Here is a 22,853-nt window from a genome sequence, read left to right as displayed (position 1 = left end):
TATCGTTAAAATGTATCAATATTTTATATACAACAATTTTTTTTTTTAATTTTGCTACTTTAGCAAATTTATCGGTGATTGACAAATCAGTGAAAAACTAATTTGAATAGGATAACATCAAAACCCATTGATGTAAATCGTAAAACGATTCCAGTTTCCAATTAGTAAAGGAAGATCGAATGTCGTCGTAATATGTGAGCTCCGGGTCCCGTGGTAAAATGTTGTTTATTGAAGTTCATTTCAAGACAAAGGAAAAGTGCTGACAATATTTCAAAAGTAACCGCATTGATCAAGAAATGCAAGATTAATAGCATCCTACACAGGGAATGGGATAGAGAGGAGGAGCATCACATAAAGCAGCTCTATTAACGCATTTATGCCTAGTGGACTCTCCCATCCTTCTAAATTGAATCAATTTATTTCCAAAATTAGAGATGTCTAGTATATTTATTTCTATATTTAGACTATTTCTTACAGAAATTCCTATAAGCAAACAGCGCAGACCCTGATGAGACGCCGCATCATGCGGCGTCTCATCAGGGTCTACGCTGTTTGCCAATGCCTTTTTCTAGACGCTGGGCATAAATGGGTTGATACTGTTAAATTTGCAAACTTACATTGCTTCTATGTATAGTTAAAACAGTGGTTAGAAATATATCTTTTTTGTATTAAAATTCAATTAAGTCTTTAGTTCTATGGCTGTTTTTAGGTTTGTTACCCTGTAATGTGCATGTTTCTGTCCAAAATCAGTCGACAGAATTTGACCACAATTAAGCCCCTGATATAACGTTCTTTAACTGTATTTTTACTGCTGATTTAAACAAGAGCGCCGATGGCGTTGAAAGTCTACTTGCAAGATACAGGGAAGTTTCTGGTAAAGTAAACGTTAAAGGATTAGTTGTCTGAATGAAAATGTAAAAGGCTATCAAAAAGATTTTTTATGAAGAACAAGACTATTGCCAAGCGAAAAAGTCCCCTACCTCACATGAAGCAGTAATATAATTGTCTCCCTTTGTTTTCAAGGGACGTAATTCTTTTAAGTTTGCCTCGTAGATGGCAATTTTCTAAAAAAAACTCGCTTTTGCCAATTACAGAATTGTTTTACAATCGGATTTTGTTTTAGTTGCTAAGAATGTTTTTTTCACGTAAAACGGTCTGAGAAAAATTCACTAAAAATGGTGTAAGCAATGTTCTTGGAAGAAAATATTAGAACAAGTTTCTAAATGAAAAAAATGTAAGAATTACGAAATACTATAGTAAACATCTATTTCGTCTGCCCAAAATCAGGGAAAGCCTGGGAAATGACAATCGTTTCCCCTGTGATTTTGAAATGCGGTATTACAAAAGCTTATTTGCGTTGAAAATAGATTTAAAAAAAACTATGTACGTTTTAATTTCCAATCGTAATTGCTATTCAATATAAACCGTTTTAAGTTAACATTCCATAACACACAAAAATTAGCATTTCTATCCGCAGTCCATATTCCCGTTGCATATAAATTTGCAAGAAATCTTGGTCAATACCAATCTTAGACAGCTCAGCCGCTAAAGTTTCTTTCAAATCTTCACTTAACCCTTTCAGTGCTGGAACCGAATTTTGAAGGCCTTTGCAAACAGTTTGGATCCAGATGAGACGCCACAGAACGTGGCGTCTCATCAGGATCCAAACTGTTTGCTATTCTGATAGTATTCTTTGAAAAAAAATCGAAGAAAATGCTAATTTTAGAAATTCAGCAGACGACATTTTAGCAGACGTCAAATTTCTCAACATGCAAAGTGTTAATGATGCTAACGTATTTGGTGTTTTAATGAGATCGCATAGAATGTTGATCTCGTTAGATGAAAACAACAACAATGAGAACGAAATATACATCCAAAACGTATTGCCACATACAAAAGCATACGCATTTAACATCAACTGAATCATATAAATACACGTGACCAGCAACCTTAGCGTCCTACGGGGTTACCATGACCTGCGCCATGACCGAACAGCTTGGTGATCAGGTGCGTGAAGTACTGCTCCCACTCGTGCAGGCTCACGCTGTTGTCTCCTGGGGTAGTGACGTAAACAGACCGTCAGTGCCGCTAAATTATTCGTCGTAGGCTCAGGTACTACGTAAAAGTACCTCGGATAGTCTTAAGTACTAGTGTGCATCAAGGTACCCCGGGTACGGAAAATACGCTAAAATGGCACCTGCCTTACTTTGGGATACTTTTAGTATATTTTCCGTAACCCCGGGTAATTTGTAGTTTACTTTATAGTAACCGGGATACTTTTAAGTAATCTTTGAGACAACGATGACCAATCTCACGTCATTGCGTTGCTCATGTTTATTTAGCTTCTGAAGTGCTTTTCTTGAATTATTTACTCGCATAAAATATGTTTGATTGTACTTAATGTTTAAGTTAGAAATAAGTAAAACATGTTCGTATCTTAGCAGTTAGAAAAAAACACACAGACACACTGATTTCGCATACCGTGTATATAACTAGTACAGAAATGTTCACTTCAGTACAGATTTCGCTTAGGCGCATGGTAAATAATTGAATTGTGGTTACATTATTCCATGCTTAGACTTGAAAATAACGTGGTATGATGTTGTATTGTTCTTGGCACTGAAAAATCCACTATTACTTTGTTATCACACCGTGCCGATATTTGTGTTACAATTTGTAATTTATTACCATCCATTTACACCATAAAAATGATAAAAGATGTACCGTTACCGCTCTTACCGTTATGGTCAACCAGGTGAAATTCAGCGCTCAGGTCGGAAACCTTCAGACAGCCGTCAGCGTCGTGATCGAAGTGGTGGAACATCGTTGTCGCCATCGTCGTCGGCATGGCCGGGCTCGCTTGCTCGTATTCCGTCAGCGACACGCACGTGTCGTCTGCAAGCAGAAATTAGAGGCAAGATTAACTCATTGTTGGAGCGCTTAACCTCATTGGGATGGCGAAGGCTAAGGAGGTGGTGATGGTAGTAGTAGTAGTAGTTGTAGTAGTAGTAGTTGTAGCAGTCGCAGTAGCAATAGCAGTAGCAGTAGTAGAAGCAGAAGCAGTAGCAGTAGCAGTAGTGGTAGTAGTAGTGGTGGTAGTAGTAGTAGTAGTAGTAGTAGTAGTACTAGTACTACTAGTAGTAGTAGTAGTAGTAGTAGTAGTAGTAGTAGTAGTAGTAGTAGAGGTTATAGTAGTAGTAGTAGTAGCAGCAGCAGTAGCAGTAGTAGTAGCGGTAGTAGTAGCAGTAGTAGTAGTAGTAGTAGTAGTAGTAGTAGTAGTAGTAGTAGTAGTAGTTATGGTAATAGTAGTAGTAGTAGTAATAGCAGTAGCAGTAGCGGTAATAGTAGTAGTAGCAGTTGTAGAAGGAGTAGCAGTAGCAGTAACAGTAGCAGTAGTAGTAGTAGTAGTAGTAGTAGTAGTAGTAGTAGTAGTAGTAGTAGTAGTAGTAGTAGCAGTAGTAGCAGTAGCAGTAGCAGCAGCAGCAGTAGCAGTAGCAGTAGTAGTAGTAGTAGTAGTAGTAGTAGTAGCAGCAGTAGCAGCAGCAGCAGTAGTAGAAGTAGTAGTAGAAGAAGTAGTAGTAGGAGTTGTTGTAGTAGCAGAAGCAGCAGCAGCAGTAGTAGCAGTAGTAGTAGTAGTAGTTGTTGTTGTTGTAATAATAATAATAATAGTAGTAGTAGTAGTAGTAGTAGTAGTAGTAGTAGGAGTAGTAGTAGTAGAAGTAGTAGTAGTAGTAGTAGTAGTAGTGGTGGTGGTAGTAGTAGTAGTAGTAGTAGTAGTAGTAGTAGTAGTAGTAGTAGTAGTAGTAATAGAAGAAACAGTAGCAGTAGCAGTAGTAGTAGTAATAGTAGAAGTAGTAGAAGTAATGGTAGTAGTAGTAGTAGTAGTAGTAGTAGAAGAAGACGAAGAAGAAGAAGTAGTAGTAGTAGTAGTAGAAGTAGCAGCAGCAGTAGTAGCAGCAGTAGTTTAAAATATGATGGTGCTTGATATGCTTACGAATAGAATAATGACAGGCACTCACTATTTAAATCCTCGCGCGTGAGGAGGACGTCCCACTCGTTCTCTGTGACAACGCCGTCAGTGGGGCTGTGATCTAGCCGACTGAACCTTGCGTCCACCAGCTGCTTGAGATCTGCACCGTGCGGCAGCGTCTGCCTGCATTGCGCGGGAACCGGAAGTTGGTGTAATATAAATCAGGGTCCGTAGTTGTTTACATATTTTAATCATTATTGTCTTAAGAGAGTGGTTCTCTCTCTCTCTCTCTCTCTCTAGAGATATAGAAGATAGAGAGAGAGAAGAGAGAGTAGCGAGAGCGGTAGAGATATATAGAGATAGATATAGAGATAGAGAGAGTGATAGCGATATATCGAGATGCGATATATATAGATATATAGCGAGATATATAATAGGGAGAGAGCGAGAGGAAGGAGAGAGGAGAGAGAAAGCGAGAATGATGAGAGGAGATCGACGAGCGAGAGATTAGAGAGAGAGAGAGGAAGAGAGACGAGAGAGAGGAGCTAGAGATATATATCTATGCAGAGAGAGTGGGATCTCTCGAGCTAGCTTATCAGCTAGAGCATATCGCTGCGATAGAGATCGAGATGAGCTATAGATAGAGAGATCGCGGCTCCTATCTGTCTCTCCACTTATCTCTATATATCTAGTGTCTAGAGATCTTCGCTCTCTCGTCTCTATCTCTCTCTATCTATCTATCTCTCTCTCTTATCTCTCTCTCTCTCTCTTCTCTTATCTCTCCTCTCATTCTCTCTCTCTATATCTCTCTCTCTCTATATCTCTCTCTCTCTCTCTTATCTCGCTTCTCTCTCTCTCTCTCTCTCTCTCTCTCTTCCTCCTCCTCTCTTCGTCCGTCTCGTCTCTCTATCTCTCTCTCTCTCTCGTACTATTACGAGAGTGATGAAACACTTCTAAACATTGACAAGCCTGTGAACTTGTGCACCACCGTGAGTTGTACTATTTGCTGACATTTATTGTCTTCGAGACAAAACGTTAATGTAGGCCTTGTAGGGGCATCCGGGTTCTACTTGCTCGTATCCATAAAGCTTCTTATGGACAAAGTTAAGTAATTTCATAATATTAAAACAATTCTTTTATTATATTGCTTTATCGTGATAATGTCATTTGGCATAATAACATCATAAACAAGTTTACTATTGCTTGAATGATTTATATCGATAATTGTGCAAGCATACAATATTAAAATTGACAAAGATGGGAAATTTCACAATGCGTACAACTTATGCTTTCCATTAGAAAAAAAGTGGAAACCGTCCCGAGCACTACTAAACACGTGGTTGGATCAAGCGTTTTCTCACAAACTTAATTCTACTCGATATAAAGTGTGATGTGAACGGAATATATATGTTTTGAGGATTGTATCCAATAACGTCTTCAGAGATCAATGTTATAACTTAAGTAATGAACCAAATAATTTCTCTTGTGTACATCAAATTTAGTTGGCAAATGTCCGAATGTATGTGATCATATTATCATCAGTGTTTGCAATACATGATTTACTACGTAGGAGTAAGTAGTTAGAGACATTTAACCCTTTGCATGCTGGGTAATTTGTCGTCTGCTAAAATGTCGTCTGCTGAATTTCTAAAATTAGCATTTTCTTTGATTTTTTTCAAAGAATACTATCAGAATAGCAAACAGTTTGGATCAAGATGAGACGCCACGTTCTGTGGCGTCTCATCTGGATCCAAACTGTTTGCAAAGGCCTTTAAAATTCAGCTCCAGCGCTTTAAGGGTTAAGTAACGTCGAACATTATAGCTTGCAACTAATACTTATGTGTGCTCAATATGTTATCTTTCTATAGCATGGACTTAAGATATGAGAGAAATTAACAGAACAAAACAATTTTTTTATTCACTTAAGCATACTACAGCTCATCGTGATTCATATTTTTAGACATTCGAGTCGCGTTTTGAAAAACTGGGCATAATGCATGTTCGTAAAGTGCCGTCCCAGATAAGCCTGTGCAGATCACCGCCTAAATTGGATTTTTGCTAGAAGAGACTCCTTTTAAACGAAAAATGTCATAACAGCGGAAAGTGTCGTCCCAGATATGCGGATTGTCACAGGCTAATTTGGGACGACACTTAACGCACATGCATTATGTCCAGTTTTCTCAGAACACGACTCATTTATACACGCGTGAAAAAATGACTAATTAAGATAATAATACATTATGCGTTAGAGTGTTGTGTGTTCATTTAAACAATCAATTGAGTATATAAACCACATACTAACAAAAATCAGTGGAAACATCCAAAAAACAAAGTACAGTGAGTACATTCATTTCATATTAAGCTGTAAAAAATTGACAGAATAACGGAAATTCTTTAAGAATGGATTGTCCTTAGCTAATTAACCTCTCAAAAAATAATCGGAATTTAAATCGCCATACGATCTTTAAATAAGACGGATGCCTGGATTTTAGATTTCTCTTCAAAGCTGTTTGTGAACGCCGACCAAGTAAACTTCAATACTTTAAGAGTTACCGCACGTGATTACGTCTGATAAATTGACACGGTTCCTAAACGGTTGCTACACATCGAAAGATTGGAGATATTTTTTAATAAGCCTCGTTCTGGGAAAATGGGGCTTAATGCATGTGCGCCTCCTGGACTGGATTTTTGTTTAGAAGACTTTAAACGAAAAATTCACTTGAAACAGAAAGTGTCGTCCCAGGACCTCGTTTTCTCAAAGCGAAGCTCTTCTTTTTTGCTGTGAATACAAAAATAGAGCTTACCCGGCCGCCATTCCTACAACGCATACGAGGATCAGGAACATCTGTGACAGAAATGGATAATACATGTACCATGCCATGCTATGAAACGATGATCAAAATACGAGAACCTTATTTTCAAATTGATGCTTCACTAAGTAATCGCTCAGAATTTGTCTTTTTTTTATGTCAAAATCTCTTTTCCTTTGGATACATTTAAACGGCTAAATTGATTCAAGAAAACGAATTATAAATATAAGTAGTTACACATTGAATAATTTATATACGTTTCTTATACAAACCTTACCATTTCCTTAGTCTGATACACAGTGAAAACGTGACGTGTAGGCTTAAGTTTAAAGATAACAATTTAAAGTAATCATCTCGTGTTAAAGTGTGTGCGTTAGCATACCCGTAGCCAGGTGGGGGGGGGGATGGGTGCACCCAACATTTTTTGACGAGTAAAAAACGGTTATTTATCTTTTCTCGGAATCCAGTGAGTCTTCGTATTTAAGCGTTACAATAATGTTGAATTCAATAGGCTACCGACACATCATCATATATTTAATTTCTTGATGAAGTCATTTCCGCGATAGCTCGACATACTGAACTTTCCACAATGTAATTATGTCAAACTTGACACTAGGAAATATGTCCTACTCTTAAACAGTTGTTATAATGAATTTAAAACGTTATAGCATATGATCAATTGGACGTTAATGTTTAATAATTATCAACACTTGACGGATCTTGAGCATGATGGGCAAATAAGTCCAACTTTTTTCTTTAACGTCCTGGTATACATTGTTAAGACTTTGAGACCAAAGGACCAGCAATTTGTGGTTATAGGGTCTTTATGAAGCCTTAATTGTTATATGTTGTCTGAAATTCGTTTAGAAAAAGAAAACATATTTGTAAAAAAAATTATATATAAAAGTAATCAGTTATACCATTATGATTTCCATTTAGTTTTGATTAGAGAAGACCCAGTTTTGTTAATCAGTGTTTGTTGTACGATACATTATAAAAACGTTTAGAACAATGCTAGGCGTCTGGTTCTATTCATAGTAGCGGACAAACAATTGAGAAACAAGTCAAATCTTTCCTTTTAATTTGCTTGATTTATGAATGGTAAAATTGTGGAATGCAAAAATACACACATTTTATCAAGATTCCAAGATTCCAATAAATAATTATATTTTATACCGTTCTTAAGGTTGCTTCTACATTCTATAAATGTGTTGATGCATATGTAAACAAAGTGTGTGCGCGCATACTAGTGTCGGGTTCAACACCGTAACACCGTATAAAATAGTGTATTTCCGTGACTGATGGAAAAAGGTGGTTATTGAAAAACGGTAGTGGGGAATACATGTATGTTATATCATATTCATGTCAATCTGTCACTGAGTATGGTCAGTGAAAGTGAAATTTCATATAAAAATGCTCTATAACTTCAGTCTTTCATATAAAAATGCTCTATAACTTCAGTCTCGAATCTAAATACAGATAAAACGTCACCAGAATGCATGATTTTACGTTCGTTTTCAAAATTTTATAGAAGGAGGACCTCCAACCCCCCCGCCCCGATTGCAGGAAGGAGACACCCCTCCCGCTCTTTCCCCCTTCGCCACTTCGTTGGTCAATAACAATCGTTGATGGGAAAATTCGCACCCCCTTTTCAAATCCCTGTCTACGGACCTGGTTAGTCCCTTTTCTGTACCAAACACAGGCGACGCAGTCATAGATAGAACTAGAACAGTGAATCACGATTTAGGTCAAAATCTTTTGAGGACTGAGAAACAAACGTGGTTAAGGTAAAGGACTCGATAACGTCCTCATTCAAGTAGTTTCACGCTATTGCTTTGGGGTAAAAATTATTCCAACTGATCAATTACTTACTGCTATCGAATTTCGTTTTAAAAATCAAGCCATGAAATATTAGGCGATGAACTGGCGTAATTATGTCAGTCTCAGCTTCCGTTCAATGACAACGAAAGTCTTTTCGGAAATAAACATAAACAAATGAGTCGTGTTCTGAGAAAACTTGGCTTTATGCATGTGCGTAAAGTGTCGTCCCAGATTAGCCTGTGCAGTCCGCACAGGCTAATCAGGGACGACACTTTCCGCCTAAATTGGATTTTTGCTAAGAAGAGACTTCATTTAAACGAAAAATGTCATAAAAGCGGAAAGTGTCGTTCCTAATTAGCCTGTGCGAACTGCAAAGGCTAATCTGGGACGACACTTTACGCACATGCATTATTCCCAGTTTTCTCAGAACACGAATAATTTATTTACCGATTCTCTTGTCTGAATCTGTAATATAAAATTTTTGCAATAAAATAAAAAACTGTTAATTCTTTGTTCGTTCATCAGTCGTCTTACATCTTCAATTGTTTGTATGACTCGAAATAGGGTGCGTTACGTTCTGGAATACTTAGTACATGTCATTGGTAGCTTCCTGAGGTGATTTTATAACCGGTTTACATTTTTATTTACACAATAAAGCAAATGTAATGGTCCATGGTCTTCGAGCGTTCATCCGCCAGTTTTAATGACCTTTATCCGGTCATAAAAACGCATGATCAAAGTGAACTAAAAAGGAAAACAACGCAGAAATCTGGTAAAATAGCGCTGTAAAAAAACTGTCGGAAAATTTCGAGTGATTAATTTTGAGCAAAAACCTGTGTGTCTGAAAATTTAGTGTCACGAAAATATTTATTTTGGCCAAACAGGCGGTGTCCTGAAAAATTGAGTGTCTGAAAACTTAGAGTAATTACGGTAATTCCGTTTTGTTTTAATTTGTTCCCATTAATTAATTGCAGGACGGCAGTATATTTGTGTTATGTGTAAACGATCGTTTTTCATTAATAAATTTCCATTAGTCCATGTGGTTATTTTGTGAATAGCTGTTTTAAATGTAGCGAAAATAAGCAGCATAACGAGGTGAATGTGTTGTTTTTGTGTGCTAAATTCACACATAAGAATGGTATAGAACATTTATTTATATTTGACAAATGCAAGCAACGCAAAATTCAAGAAAAATCTATGAATCCATAACGGCCATCAGATGAAAACGGTTGTATTTCAATAACGGTCATAGCACGCGTATTTTATTAGGGATATACGTATTTATAATGAAAAATGTCCATTTGCAAGGTAGCACATTACACATGTTTGTGTTTGCAGATATCGAAAAAAATTATTAACGTTGCGGTAGGTTTAAATTTGTGTTTTATAAGAGCTTCTGTGGACGTAATCGATGATCTGTCGCATGTAAGCCTTATTACCTGAATTAATAAGTGTGGGCGCTATTTACCTTTGTATCTTCAGCGATTGCAGATTTCAATGCGTTTAGCGTTGAAACAATATATTATCTATGGAAATACATAGCATATAATTATGTACATGTGTATCTCCCCTTACCGTTATATTGTTCAGATTTGTATTATATATTTATAAGTACATTAACAAACAATAAATAAATGACTGCATATAACAAGTTTATTTGAAATAAATAACAAATGTATTCATTATAAATGCAATGTACAAAGATGATGAACACGACCATTCGCTTATCTTCCGCTCCCGGGACCATGGATAAGATGTCCGAAAAGTTTCTGGGTCAAATGTTGGAAGTACAGCTCCCACTCGTGCAGCGATACAACGTTGTCACCTGCAATAGCGGAGCCGCGTTCTGAGAAAACTGGGCTTAATGCATGTGCGTAAAGTGTCGTCCCAGATTAGCCTGTGCAGCCCGCACGGGCTAATCAGGGACGACACTTTCCGCTTTTATGGTATTTTTAGTTTCAAGGAAGTGCCTCCTTACAGAAAATCAAGTTTAGGCGGAAAGTGTCGCCCCTGATTAGCCTGTGCGGACTGCACAGGCTAATCTGGGACGACACTCTACGCACATGCATTTTGCCCAATTTTCACAGAACAAGACACATATGATAAGCCCATCGATAACTGACATAGTTTCAATCACGTTTTTTACAACAACGTACATTCTAAAATCAATCTTGGTCTAAACTGAACACCTGATAAACAAAAACCAAAAAGGTCATTATCACAATTATCTATGATTCTCAATACCCACGCGTTCGGATCGAATAACAATAATATATTTTTTTTATGCCTTCTAAGGAGGGCATATAGTGATCACACTGTCCGTCTGTCAGTCCGTCCTTTCGTCTGTCCGTCACACTTTGCGTTTAGGTTTCGAAAAATGCTCATATGTCGCTTCAGAATTTACATTCATATTTGGTATGCATGTGTATATGGACAATGCCTTTCCATACGCTCACAAATTTTGACCCCTTTAACCTTGACCTTGAATTTAGGGTCCGCGTTTAGGTTTCGAAATATGCATTTAGGTTTCGAAAAATGCTCATAACTTCTATCAAAGCGTTTATCGGGGCATATGCCATCCTATGGAGACAGCTCTTGTTTTCTCTTGAATGCAGTAAACATGTAATTTATGAACAGAGAGTTCCCAATCAAACTTGAGCGTTTACAAAACCTACTTTTTATCGAAAACTAAACTTCCCTCAAGTGCTGACATAAAGGTCGTATGTTGTCTCAGACAAGGAAGAAAATGGTAAATTTCGTACACAACTTCAAAGGCAAAAACCTAATGCAAACATGAAAAACGACACAACAATATAGGACGGAACGCTTATGTAAGTACCGTTTAGATCGATCAAGGTAACTATCGGAACGCTCAAATCAACATGATAAAATGGGGCTAAATGCATGAGTTTAAAGTGACGTCACTGTCGTCGTCAATCATTCTGTGAATTCCGCACAGGTTAATCAGAGACGACACTTTCCGCCTAAACTGGATTTTCGTCAAAAAGATTCTTTCTTTAAAGTACAATGAAAGCGGAAATTGTTGTCCCTGATTAGCCTGTTTTTGCATGTATTGAACCCCACTTTTTTGTACAGAGTGCGGCTAATTTACCGCTATGATCGATGAGGTGGAACTCTTGGGACATATCGGCCACTTTGAGGCACGAGTCGCTGTTGTGGTCGTAGTGATGGTATAGAGCAGCGGCCTGTGGGCAAGTGTGAACGGCCAGGTACTCTTGTAGCGTCACGCAAGTGTCGTCTGCAAGAACACATGACCGGATATAAAGCAGACGAAGCACGTAGATGGGTTTTCGATATGCATGTATCCATCACCATCATTATCATCATCATCATGATCATCATCATCATGCCCCAAACCACCATTTCAAGCCTATTTATGTAATCATGTACTGCTAATGTCTTCCATATAGATTGCTGCGTCCCTCCCATTCGAACATGTGCAAAACGCCAGATAGCCTAAACAGCCATGCAGTCGATCGCTTACTGTTGAGGTCCTCCCTGTAGATAGTCGCGTCCCACTCGTTCTCTTCGACCAGCCCATCCAGGGGACTGTGGTCGTAGTGTGCGAAGCTGACATCCATGTACCTCCGGATATCCTGAGTGTTGATACTGCAGGACAGAAATATAAAAAGTAAGGCGAATCGTTCTACGATGGGATGGACTTTGCAGCCGAATTATATTTTTGATTGCATGAGCACGCGGAGACTTCTACGTATGCGCGTATATTTGCACATTCACGTGTGCACTTAAAGAAAAATATATTTCAGTCGAAATCCCCATGCCATCGTTCATTTAGTACTCGTAATTGATGCGCAAAAAGACTGTTGAAGGCAGACGCTCATAATATGTAAAGTTCTTATAGTAGCAGTACGATCAACTGACATCTAGATATCCAGATATGCGGTTGAAGGCTTACACGCATAGTCTCGCATTGGTCGAAGACATAACGAATTGAAGCGTCTGCACATACTAACCGTCTTGTAGGATGGCCAGAAAATTATTAGCGGGCAACACGGCTCAAATTGACAAAGCAACTTTCGACGATCGCACGTGCAAAACTCGGTAGTACTAAACACGTTATTATTGTTTTTAAACTAGAAGCAGTTGTGGATTTTCCGACAATGCATACGATGGCCAAAGGAGAATACCTATTATTATCATTAATGATTAAGCATGCATGTGCTGTTAAGCGTTCCGTTACGACACGGACTACCACGTTACAATGTCAATAAAAACATGGTCGTGTAGATACCGTGTATACTTATCCCATTTATGCCTAGCGTCTAGAAAAAACGCCTTGGCAAACAGCGTAGACCCAGATGAGACGGTGAATGATTCGGCGTCTCATCAGGTTCTGCGCTGTTTGATTAAAGGAATTTCTGTAAGAAATATTCTAAATATAGAAATAAATATACTAGACATCCCTTATTCTGGAAATATATTGATCCAATTTAGAAGGATGGGAGAGTTCACTTAGCATAAATGTGATAAGGTGCTAGTTAGTTATAAGAGATTTTCTAGAGGAATTCTACTTACGCATTAACAGCCGCCAACGAGCACACGAGTAATATCGCCAACATGGTGAGTCCTGTTAAAATTAAAACAAACATTATGATCCATCGTTTTCATATATACAATTATTATGCGGAATAGAATACGGCGCAGTGGGGAAAAACATGTGATAACAATACGGAAGCTCTTATTGCTTGTGAAAGTTGTGTTGCAACGACTTAACGAACTTTTAAATTTAAGTTGTAGATTAGGAATTATTTGCATATATATATATATATATATATATATATATATATATATATATATATATATATATATATATATATATATATATATATATATATATTATATATATATATATATATATATGCAATATATTTGTATTTTTAAACGATATATATATATTTCAATCAGTTAATAAAAATGATAACGAAGTTCCATTTAATTTTGTTTTTATCAGATTACCTGGTGTTTCTTGTGAGTAGTAAATAGTAATATGTATATATCATAAGTTAATTCACTGTTTTAAATAAACACAATATTTCCAAATCACTTGGGCTCCGTGCGTTGGTTTCTCTTAAAATCGCGAACACTTATCAAAAATATAGGAATTTACGCACCTTACAAAACCGGGTTTCTTCGACAAAATATTCTCTTCTCAGACAAACTCTATATTCTTATATATGTTTATGTCACGTTTTCGAGTGCCATCAATAGTTTATGTAAGACAGGGTTTTCGCTAGGTTATCCATCATTACGACCTGTTAAAGTTAACCTTTTTTAAACACATTCACGTGTTTAAAAACGTTCACCTAGAGTTTAGCTGATAAGATGTCCATACCATCGCCTTTTGTTCGGGAAGAGGACAATTACAACGAGCGAGGCATGGTATAGGGGAGATAACCCTGGGTTATGGTTAGGTTAGGGTTAGGGTAAGTGGCCGGGTTAGGGTTAAGGTATGGGTTAAGGCTAATCTTAACCCAAACCCGACCCTAACCCTTACCCTCTAACCCCCAACCCATTGCGCATTACAATGCCATGCCTCGCTCGTTGTCGTTTTCCGCTTCCCCTTTTGTTCAATGCCATTTCGTGTACTGATCTAGGTTATGCACGTGTATCACAAATAGATGGATAGACGATACAAATAGATGGATAGACTTTTATTTTCCTCCAATCACGAAGAGCATATCATAAAATACTGTAGTGTACGTTACCATTTAGTTGTAACCAGTCTATAGTTTAGCCCCTATTGTCAGTATGGCTGTAGAACAAATGCGGTTCATGTTTTCAACGTCTTTTATTTGCATATACTAAGAATTACTAGTAATATAATATAACGTCAACATGTTTCTCAAAGCACTTCAATGTAGACTTCAAACACAGATCTTATGACAAGTATTTTCTATATAGCGCAGTACATTCTTAGGCTCTCTAGAGTTCATAAGATGAATCTTTTTTACTGTACTAAATACTGTAAAATACCAAAGATGTAAAGTTTATTTTAACTTGTAAAATAGCTTACCATTTTCAGAATGTAAGATCTAAATAATTTATATATATCTGATTTTTATGCCGTAAAGAACGGAACCTTTGTGATCATGAAAGATACATAATGTTGTTTATCCGCGCTATTTATACCTGTCGCTCAGCAACTTAGGATTAGGATTCTGAGCAATAATCAATCAAAATGACTTAGAATTACAACAACCAATCAAATGCATTTAGGAATCCTAAATCCTTAACGTAGTTCTGCCGCGACAAATATTCAACAATAAGGCTACCTTTTCTTACATGTACTTACAATAACAATTTGTAATTAAATATGTTGCAACTATAAAACTTTACATACAACAATAAACGCATAAAGCACTTTCTAACCTAAATGAATTTGCCATTTTAACAGAGAGGAAATATTTTGGCACAAAATATCCGAAACATGCAGCTGTCAAAACGATGCTTACGAATGGCAAGTTTAACAAATATATCAATAATTACTAACAGTTTACAACAATGGATGATAACTTATATTAAAAATAAGCATTTTACTATAAATATGCAATAACATAACTTCCGAGATGACGCCGGAATTCGTTGCAGACGGACATTGGCAGTAAGTTTTAGCAAACAATTTTGGTAAGTGATCTTTTAAATATTCATTCAAAATCATCATTTCAGCTTATATGTGCTATCCTTAAACTATTTACGTGATGAAGGAGTGATAGATGAGTGATTAATAATATACAAATGACAATTGTTTTCTTTAAACTGCACAACAATAAACATGGTATGAGATACTACAAGGCATAACAATACATATTATAAGCAATGAAGTACAATCGATTATATATTAGCTCTTGTATGTGTATATACTCGATTGTACTATATATATATTTTCGTTTTCGCTTCAAGACATGTCCTCGGCGGATAAGTTACACTGAAAAAAGGGACGTTTCATATGCTCGTTTCAATCTGTTTATTTTCCTTGGGGATTAACAATTATATATATATATATATAATTGTTAATCCCCAAGGAAAATAAACAGATTGAAACGAGCATAGGAAACGTCCCTTTTTTCAGTGTAACTTATCCGCCGAGGACATGTCTTGAAGCGAAAACGAAAATAAAGACATAATAGGCGAATATACTTAATATACTTCACAGGTTTTCCCTTCCACGAAAGACTGCAATATAGTGCTAAGATACACTAACATAGATTCAAACGACATGTCATCATCATATAGTGTAAAAACCTGGTGTTTTACACACGGTAAGTATTTTTGGATTGCCCTTTGCTACTCCCCATAAAGGGGAGTAATTATTGGAGTCTATTACATGCGCAGTTACTCCCCATTGATCGATTTCAAAGACACGCGATATATATTTAAATAGAGACCATATGTAGTGCAAATATATGTACGAGCCCTCTTCTGGGATCGGGCTGTTTATTGAACCCTCAATGCTTCAATAACATAAAATTGCATGTGATATAATGAAGTCTACATGTACACATTGGCGACAGTTCAACAAGAAAAGTTTGTAAAATGACAGTCGGCGTTGAAATGAACTCTGATGTGACTGTGTCATTCATTGTTACGTATCTGCTTGGACTTATGATTGTGGCTCCATAATAATGAGAGTTCTCGAAGCCTCGATTATCTGCAAATCATGACCTTTACTTGAGTTTATTTGACATTAACTAAAATATATTTAATATTCTGTGCCGTGAATAATTCGATCATATGCCAACCCATATTTTCATCAGTTAAAATAACATACATCTATTACGGCAAATGGTCGTGTATAGCCTAAGTTTTGTCAATTAAGTCCGGCTCTTGGCTCATTTATTTATGAATCGTCATCCTTGACAAACATAATTTTATGCTTCTGGGGCATAAGTCGAATCCTACTATAACCCTTGTTCAAACATTTTATCTCACATAAAATTCATGATATATCCGGTTTTTTGCATAGGAATAACCTTCACAACATTAAGTCAAACACAATTTCTGAGCATCAAAACACAAAGTCTTGGGTCAAATGAAAGCCCTGAAAGTTTTACTTTTTAACGAAAGTTTTAATCAATATTGCGGTACATCATAAAGCAAACAATTTTCTATTTGTTTTGAGGAACTTGAAATAATAAGCATTGCCAGAAAAAGACTTAATAAATAAAGTCTTGCACATAATGTAACGTATACGGGGGCCTGATCACTGTTTAGATATAAAAATAAGTTTCCTTCAGCCTACATAGCTTATGATTAGATATTCTAACCAAATGATTGGGGCATATAAACATGCATTAATTAATTTCAATCAAAACTAACAACAATAACTGAGACACCTAAAAACGCATGCCTTGGTGATTTTTAAATACAGTCACCATGCGTTTACTACGCCGGCTAGAATACCTATGCCTTAAAACAGTCCACCCATATATCATGCACACAGTGGGCAATACAAGTTTATCTGGGCGTTTCAAAACTGAAAACTGGAGTCCTGGAGTCACCATGCGGCATGCACTCCAAACCTCGAGCATGAAACCTATGCTTGTAACGGCACCGTCACGCAGAAGCTACTAGATCTACACCAGGAAAACCAGGGCACCGGTCTGCTAATACTCTGTTCTTCTAACAGGGTTTAGATATATGAAATGTTTTGGCTCACTTAATCCCTAACATTGCTAGGAGACTACTGTGAAGCCAAAACTACCTTATATACTTTATTTTGTATTGACAGTCAGTTGCCCTTTCCCCTCTCGACACGCTTCCTACGGTGACAGGCTTCATAACTAAACTCGACCATTCAAGACACCGTTCATATACGCTAGAAAGTCACGTGACGCTACAACAACATTGCCTAATACGGGCTAAACTATTATCTATAAAAACAGTAGCCTAACGGGGCTGTCAGCCTCTTCCTTACATGAAGAATTTTATCAATACAGATAATTATATTATTCTTTAAGTGTTACTTATTTATTTTCGATAAATGTTTAAGAACAATATCAGACCAAAATGACGATAACTTGTATTTGTTAATTGTAAAATCAATGAAAAACAAACGAGCAGTCGCCCACAAATATCAAAGTAATATAAATTTACGCACCTTACAAAACCGGGTTTCTTCGACAAAATATGCTCTTCTCAAACAAACTATATCCTTATATATGATTATGTCACGTTTTCGAGTGGCATCTGTACTTTATGTAGAACAGGTTTTTCGTTAGGTCAGCCCTTTATCACTACGACTTGTCTATTTAAAGCTATTTTTCCAAAAATGTACGTGTTTAAAAACTTTCATCTGGAGTTTAGCTGATAAGATGTTCGTGACAACGTATTTTGTTCACTTTCATTTCGTGCACTGATCTAGTACATGCACACGTATTACAAAGCCTTGCGATTCATATTTTAACAGAGAATATATGTAGTGCAACTATATGTACGCGTCCCCTACCGGGAGTGGGCTGTGTATTGAACCCTAAATGTTTCAATAACATAAAATTGCATGTGATATAATGAAGTCTACATGTACACATTGGCGACAGTTAATCAAGAAATGTTTGTAGAAAGACAATCGACGTTGAAATGAACTCTGATGTGACTGTGTCATACATTGTAACGTACCTGCCTGGGCCTCTGATTGTCGCTTCATACAAAGTCCGGATCTTGGCTCATTTATTTATGAATTGTCATCCTTTTACTACCATAATTTTATGCTGCTGGGGCATAGGTCGAATCCTAATATAACCCATGTTCCAACATTATATCTCACATAAATATCCAAGATATATCCGCGATTAAGTATGAATAAGTTTCATTTACTTAAACACTTTAAATACACATTATACCGCAAAGATTGACCGTAAAGCAATACACATACATAATAAGTGATTACTTGATAACTTAATGTTATAGATGATTGGATCAATGTGCAGAATCCTGTTAGCTCTTTTCTAACCCTACGACTGAAAGTTTCTTTGTTCTTAGGTTCTTGATAACTCTTGAACGGGATAATAAATGAACAAAGACGTTATTTATTATTATATATACTATCTTCAGTTTATCTGGTTACAAATATAAGAAATAAATGTCTATTTCATCGTTGTAATCAGTTCTTTTATATATAACAGTTATTTCCACAAGTCCAGTTTCTTAATATATTTATAAAATCAGTTCTTCTATTTATTATATACCTGTTGAATGCTTTTAACAAAATACAGGTTGTATCAATCGTTGAAATAAAAAATCCCGTATTACGCTACTCGCTGTTTCCAATTCCGTATTACCATACTACTATTTTTAGAAGCCGGACTACTTTTTTGACCCATTTAATGACGTCACACTACGCGTAGCGAAAATAGGAAAGCCCCCTGTGTAGTATTATTAGATACGTCGTCTGCAGTTTGACCAATCTCTTTCACGACGGTCACATTACATTCACCTCTGTGTTGGGCTCAGAACGGACTATTGTTATGAAAGCGTCTCATTCATGTCATGATCATTCCAAGCGTTCATTAGTGAGGTTACAGTATATTAAACAATCTCTTGCACGACGGTTACATTGCATTAACTGCATTAAAGAAAACCATCTCATACCATGATATCTTATATCAGTCTTAATTTATTATTATAAAATTGATATGTTTTTTTTTTGTTAAGACACCGACATACATAAATACGTCGAAGCAATGCCTAACGTCACTCAATAAAAAACATGTACAATTGTTTACATTTGTGAAGTGCGTGGAATGATTACATCTGTGTAAATGGGCAATAAAATAGTTCCAAAGAGTTGCATTAAAACTCACAAGTTTTTGCACGATTTATCGTACATTTAAAAGTCATATTTCTTAATTAAATGCATGCGATCATAAATATCCACTAAAATATACATTGTATGCGTTTGTTCGGTTTTAGCTATTTGGTAGACAAAATGGCGTGCTGAGCCTTATGCAGAGTTGTATGTGAGAGCAAGGAACGACAACTCAGCGTGGAGATTGCAGTTTGACCAGAGAGTAAATATGGCCGAATTTTCGACCATGGACATAGCGGAATGGTCATCGATCGGTTTATTTGACTTTATTGACGATATTTTTTTTGAAAATGAACTATTTGAAACGGCTGTTCATAATTCTGGAGAGAATGAAAATGTCAGTAGCACTGAAAATACTGAAACAAGTGCAGTGTCCACTCTTTTAGAAGCAGGTGTCCAGCTGCCCGATGAAAGTAAGTCTGATCTGCATCAAAATATAGATTTAAGTTCACAAGACCAAAGAAATCAAATGGAACAGATGAATGAAAATAGTCATGCTCAAGGTGAAACACGTAAACAACCAACATTTGTACATGTAACAGAAGATGAAAAGACAAATTTTGTTCAAAGTATGAAAAATGTGAACACTAGCCGCAAAACTGAATTATGTATGCGCCATTTCCAACGCTGGCTATCAGAACCACCACGCAATGAAACAAGATCTGTCTGTGACATCATGACCACTGAACTTGACAACTACATAGGTTCATTCCTCCTGTCCATCCGTAAAGCCGACGGGTCTGAGTATGAGCCTGACACACTCACAAGCTACCATCGAGGCATTGACCGGTTTGTAAAAGAAATTCATATTTATACACCAAAAACATAGTAGAATAAAGTGCTCAGTGTATAAACAATCAACATTGAATCGAAATAGTATTTCAGTGATGATCATGCAATGTTGTTGTAGTACTGTATTACTCACTGCTGTAGAGATAGTTTTAACCTATATATTTAAGCTTGAGTCCATCGAAAGCCTAAGGCTTATATAAACATTCTCGAGTCCATTTTCTGGGCTTAGAACCATTACTATGTGTCTTTGAGAGAGATCTTAAGAACGCTTGCACGATGGTGATCGAACCCATCACCTCCCAGTGGCTAGACGGACACCCTATCCATAAAACATTAAAACATGTCGACCTTGCTGTTGAGTTAATTTACTACATCCAACATAAAGTGATTAAATTAAAATATTTAAACAGCATGAAATGTTATAGCTGTGTAATTATGCTTTATAGTTGTTATGTTAACCTGATTGGTTATAATTGCACACATCTATGAAAATAAAATTTAATTAAGTGGCAAATAAATGTATAAAAGTTATTAAACAAAACAATATGTAAATTGAATATTAACCGCACAATGATATTAACGGTTTAAGAAAAAATAATATCTCGAACATAATGTAAATAATGCCCATAATTTTCAAATTATATCCAGTTAAAAAAATCAAATAATTCTGTACATGGGTCAAGTTTAAAAAAAAAGAATGAAAATCAATTGTTTAAATGTGATTTTTTCCAGATATTTAAGGGAAAATAAATATTCCCACAGCATTTTGGATGACAGAGAGTTTGAAACTTCTCGAAAGGTTTTGGCTTCCAAAAGAAAGGAACTGAAGCAAAAAGGAAAAGGAAACAGGCCCCATGCTGCTGAAGCCATTACCCCTGAAGAAAGAGGGATTTTAAAACAAAAAGCAGTAATTGGACTTCAAAGCCCAAGACAGCTGTTGAATCAAGTTTGGCTAAATAATTCAACATTGTTCGGCATTCGTGGTGGAACCGAAAGTCACAACCTTAGATGGGGCGACATCAAACTGAAAAAAACTGATCAAGGAAGAGAATACCTTGAATACAATGAACGGTTGACCAAAGCACGTACATCGGAAACCAAGTCGGATCAAAGGGCCTTTCCACCTAAGCAGGTTGCTCATACCAACAAAGATTCATGCCCTGTTGAAGCGTACAAGGAGTTTGCTCATCACAGACCAAAAGAAGCTCTGCGTGATGATGCCCCTTTCTATTTGTGTATAAACTATAGTCGACATGATGGGTCCAACAAGTGGTATAAATGTCAGCCCATGGGTGAAAACTCCTTGAGGTCAATAATGAGACCGATGGCCGAGAGGGGCGATCTCACAGGTCGGAAGACAAATCACAGTGCCCGAAAAACAACCTGTACGACTCTCTTGCATAATGGGGTTGCTCCAACAACAATTCAACAGCCAACTGGACACAAAAATGTGCAAAGTGTTAACAATTACGCAAAGGCTTCTCTCGAAATGCAAGCAGCCATGTCCGACATATTATCAGAAAATCCTGACCAACAACAAATTATGCAAATTAACCCTAGGCCTACCTATGGTTCTGTCATCCCGGCATCGGTGCGAAACACATCTATGACAAGCAGCAACAAAAACACATCCAACGCCGCCATTGATGATTCCCACGATAACACAAATCTCCAAGGTGCACAATTATTCCGGTGTAACGTAACCATCAACAACTACTATGCACACTCTCCATCGAAGTTTTTGTATGCAGGGGTTGTCAGGTACACCATAACCCCAGTCGACCACAAGTGTCAGATCTTTCCACACAAAGCCACTCGAATCGACTAGTTGCTAGCACCAAATCAGACATCGATGGTCTGGTTAATGTCCAAATGATTTCCCAGCTCTACAAGACTGTTATAAACAATTTGAAAAATGATGCAAATGCATGTGAGGATAAATATGTGTTATCAGAAGAATGTTCAGGCAGTTACGAGGTTAATGTTTTGAGAAACCAAAACAAAACAGCTTGAATGAAGACAAATCCCGTGCAGCCTACTCATATATCAGTGCTACCTGCACATGTTTAAAAATATAGTATAAACGAAAGTATCACATGGCTCTATATGGACTGGTCCTCACCTCATGAAAAACAGCTGTTTCAAGTATCATGAAAATTAATAATGTAGCCTTTAGTTTTCAAAAGCGTTTGATTAAATCACCTAGTTGTTGACGCCACATAATCTTATTTTGACATTGCCACAGACATAATAAGAGCAAGTGAACTGATCGATTTGTTTAAAGGGGCCTTTTCACAGATTTTGGCATTTTTTAACTTATTCATTAAATGCTTTATATCGATAAATGTAAACATTGGATCGTAAAAGCTCCAGTAAAAAATCAAGAATAAAATTTAAAAAAGGAAAAGAACATTGCCCGGACCAGGTTTCGAACCAGTGACCCCAGGAGTCCTGCCAGAGTCCTGAAGTAAAAACGCTTTAGCCTACTGAGCTATTCCGCCGAATACATATATTTGAAGTATTTTATACCTTATATAAGCAATCTTCGTAGTTTCAAAAAATTTAACGACAAAAACAGAACTCTCCAAATTATTCAATCGTTTCGCGTTGCAAC

General features: G+C 36.7%; 2 protein-coding genes across 4 annotated transcripts; both read right to left on the bottom strand.

Annotated features, from left to right (window-relative positions):
• Nucleotides 1–1,855: 1,855 nt before the first annotated feature.
• On the bottom strand, nucleotides 1,856–7,172 carry LOC127834733 (uncharacterized). Of its 2 annotated transcripts, none has more exons than XM_052360765.1 (5): nucleotides 7,058–7,172; nucleotides 6,775–6,815; nucleotides 4,020–4,153; nucleotides 2,740–2,895; nucleotides 1,856–2,054 (listed from the first exon to the last, which is right to left on the bottom strand). In XM_052360765.1, the coding sequence occupies exons 1-5, from the start codon at nucleotides 7,058–7,060 to the stop codon at nucleotides 1,951–1,953; spliced, it is 438 nt and encodes a 145-aa protein (XP_052216725.1). In that variant the 5' UTR covers nucleotides 7,061–7,172; the 3' UTR covers nucleotides 1,856–1,950. The 2 variants fall into 2 exon arrangements, with proteins under 2 accessions (XP_052216725.1, XP_052216726.1); XM_052360766.1 differs by having other exon boundaries at nucleotides 7,053–7,128.
• A 3,064-nt stretch (nucleotides 7,173–10,236) lies between these two features.
• On the bottom strand, nucleotides 10,237–17,851 carry LOC127835211 (uncharacterized). Of its 2 annotated transcripts, none has more exons than XM_052361534.1 (5): nucleotides 17,741–17,851; nucleotides 13,159–13,210; nucleotides 12,107–12,231; nucleotides 11,714–11,860; nucleotides 10,237–10,426 (listed from the first exon to the last, which is right to left on the bottom strand). In XM_052361534.1, exons 2-5 carry the CDS (start codon nucleotides 13,200–13,202, stop codon nucleotides 10,326–10,328), a joined length of 417 nt encoding a protein of 138 aa, XP_052217494.1. In that variant the 5' UTR covers nucleotides 13,203–13,210; nucleotides 17,741–17,851; the 3' UTR covers nucleotides 10,237–10,325. The 2 variants fall into 2 exon arrangements, with proteins under 2 accessions (XP_052217494.1, XP_052217493.1); XM_052361533.1 differs by lacking the exon at nucleotides 17,741–17,851 and adding an exon at nucleotides 13,755–13,903.
• Between the last annotated feature and the right edge of the window lie 5,002 nt (nucleotides 17,852–22,853).

Source organism: Dreissena polymorpha, chromosome 6 (assembly GCF_020536995.1).
Source record: "Dreissena polymorpha isolate Duluth1 chromosome 6, UMN_Dpol_1.0, whole genome shotgun sequence".
Lineage (NCBI taxonomy): Eukaryota > Metazoa > Mollusca > Bivalvia > Myida > Dreissenidae > Dreissena > Dreissena polymorpha.
Note: the sequence above shows the minus strand (reverse complement) of the source record. Positions and strands in the feature narration are given on the sequence as shown.

What these genes read in the sequence shown, in the direction of transcription:
- LOC127835211 (XM_052361534.1), bottom strand. Translation starts at nt 13,202, where the DNA reads ATGTTGGCGATATTACTCGTGTGCTCGTTGGCGGCTGTTAATGC. An exon ending in TCGTTGGCGGCTGTTAATGC is followed by an intron (nt 12,232 to 13,158) that starts GTAAGTAGAATT and finishes TCTGTCCTGCAG; the next exon opens with TATCAACACTCAGGATATCC. An exon ending in CTACAGGGAGGACCTCAACA is followed by an intron (nt 11,861 to 12,106) that starts GTAAGCGATCGA and finishes GTGTTCTTGCAG; the next exon opens with ACGACACTTGCGTGACGCTA.
- LOC127834733 (XM_052360765.1), bottom strand. An exon ending in GTTGTAGGAATGGCGGCCGG is followed by an intron (nt 4,154 to 6,774) that starts GTAAGCTCTATT and finishes CGCGCAATGCAG; the next exon opens with GCAGACGCTGCCGCACGGTG. An exon ending in TCACCTGGTTGACCATAACG is followed by an intron (nt 2,055 to 2,739) that starts GTAAGAGCGGTA and finishes TCACTACCCCAG; the next exon opens with GAGACAACAGCGTGAGCCTG.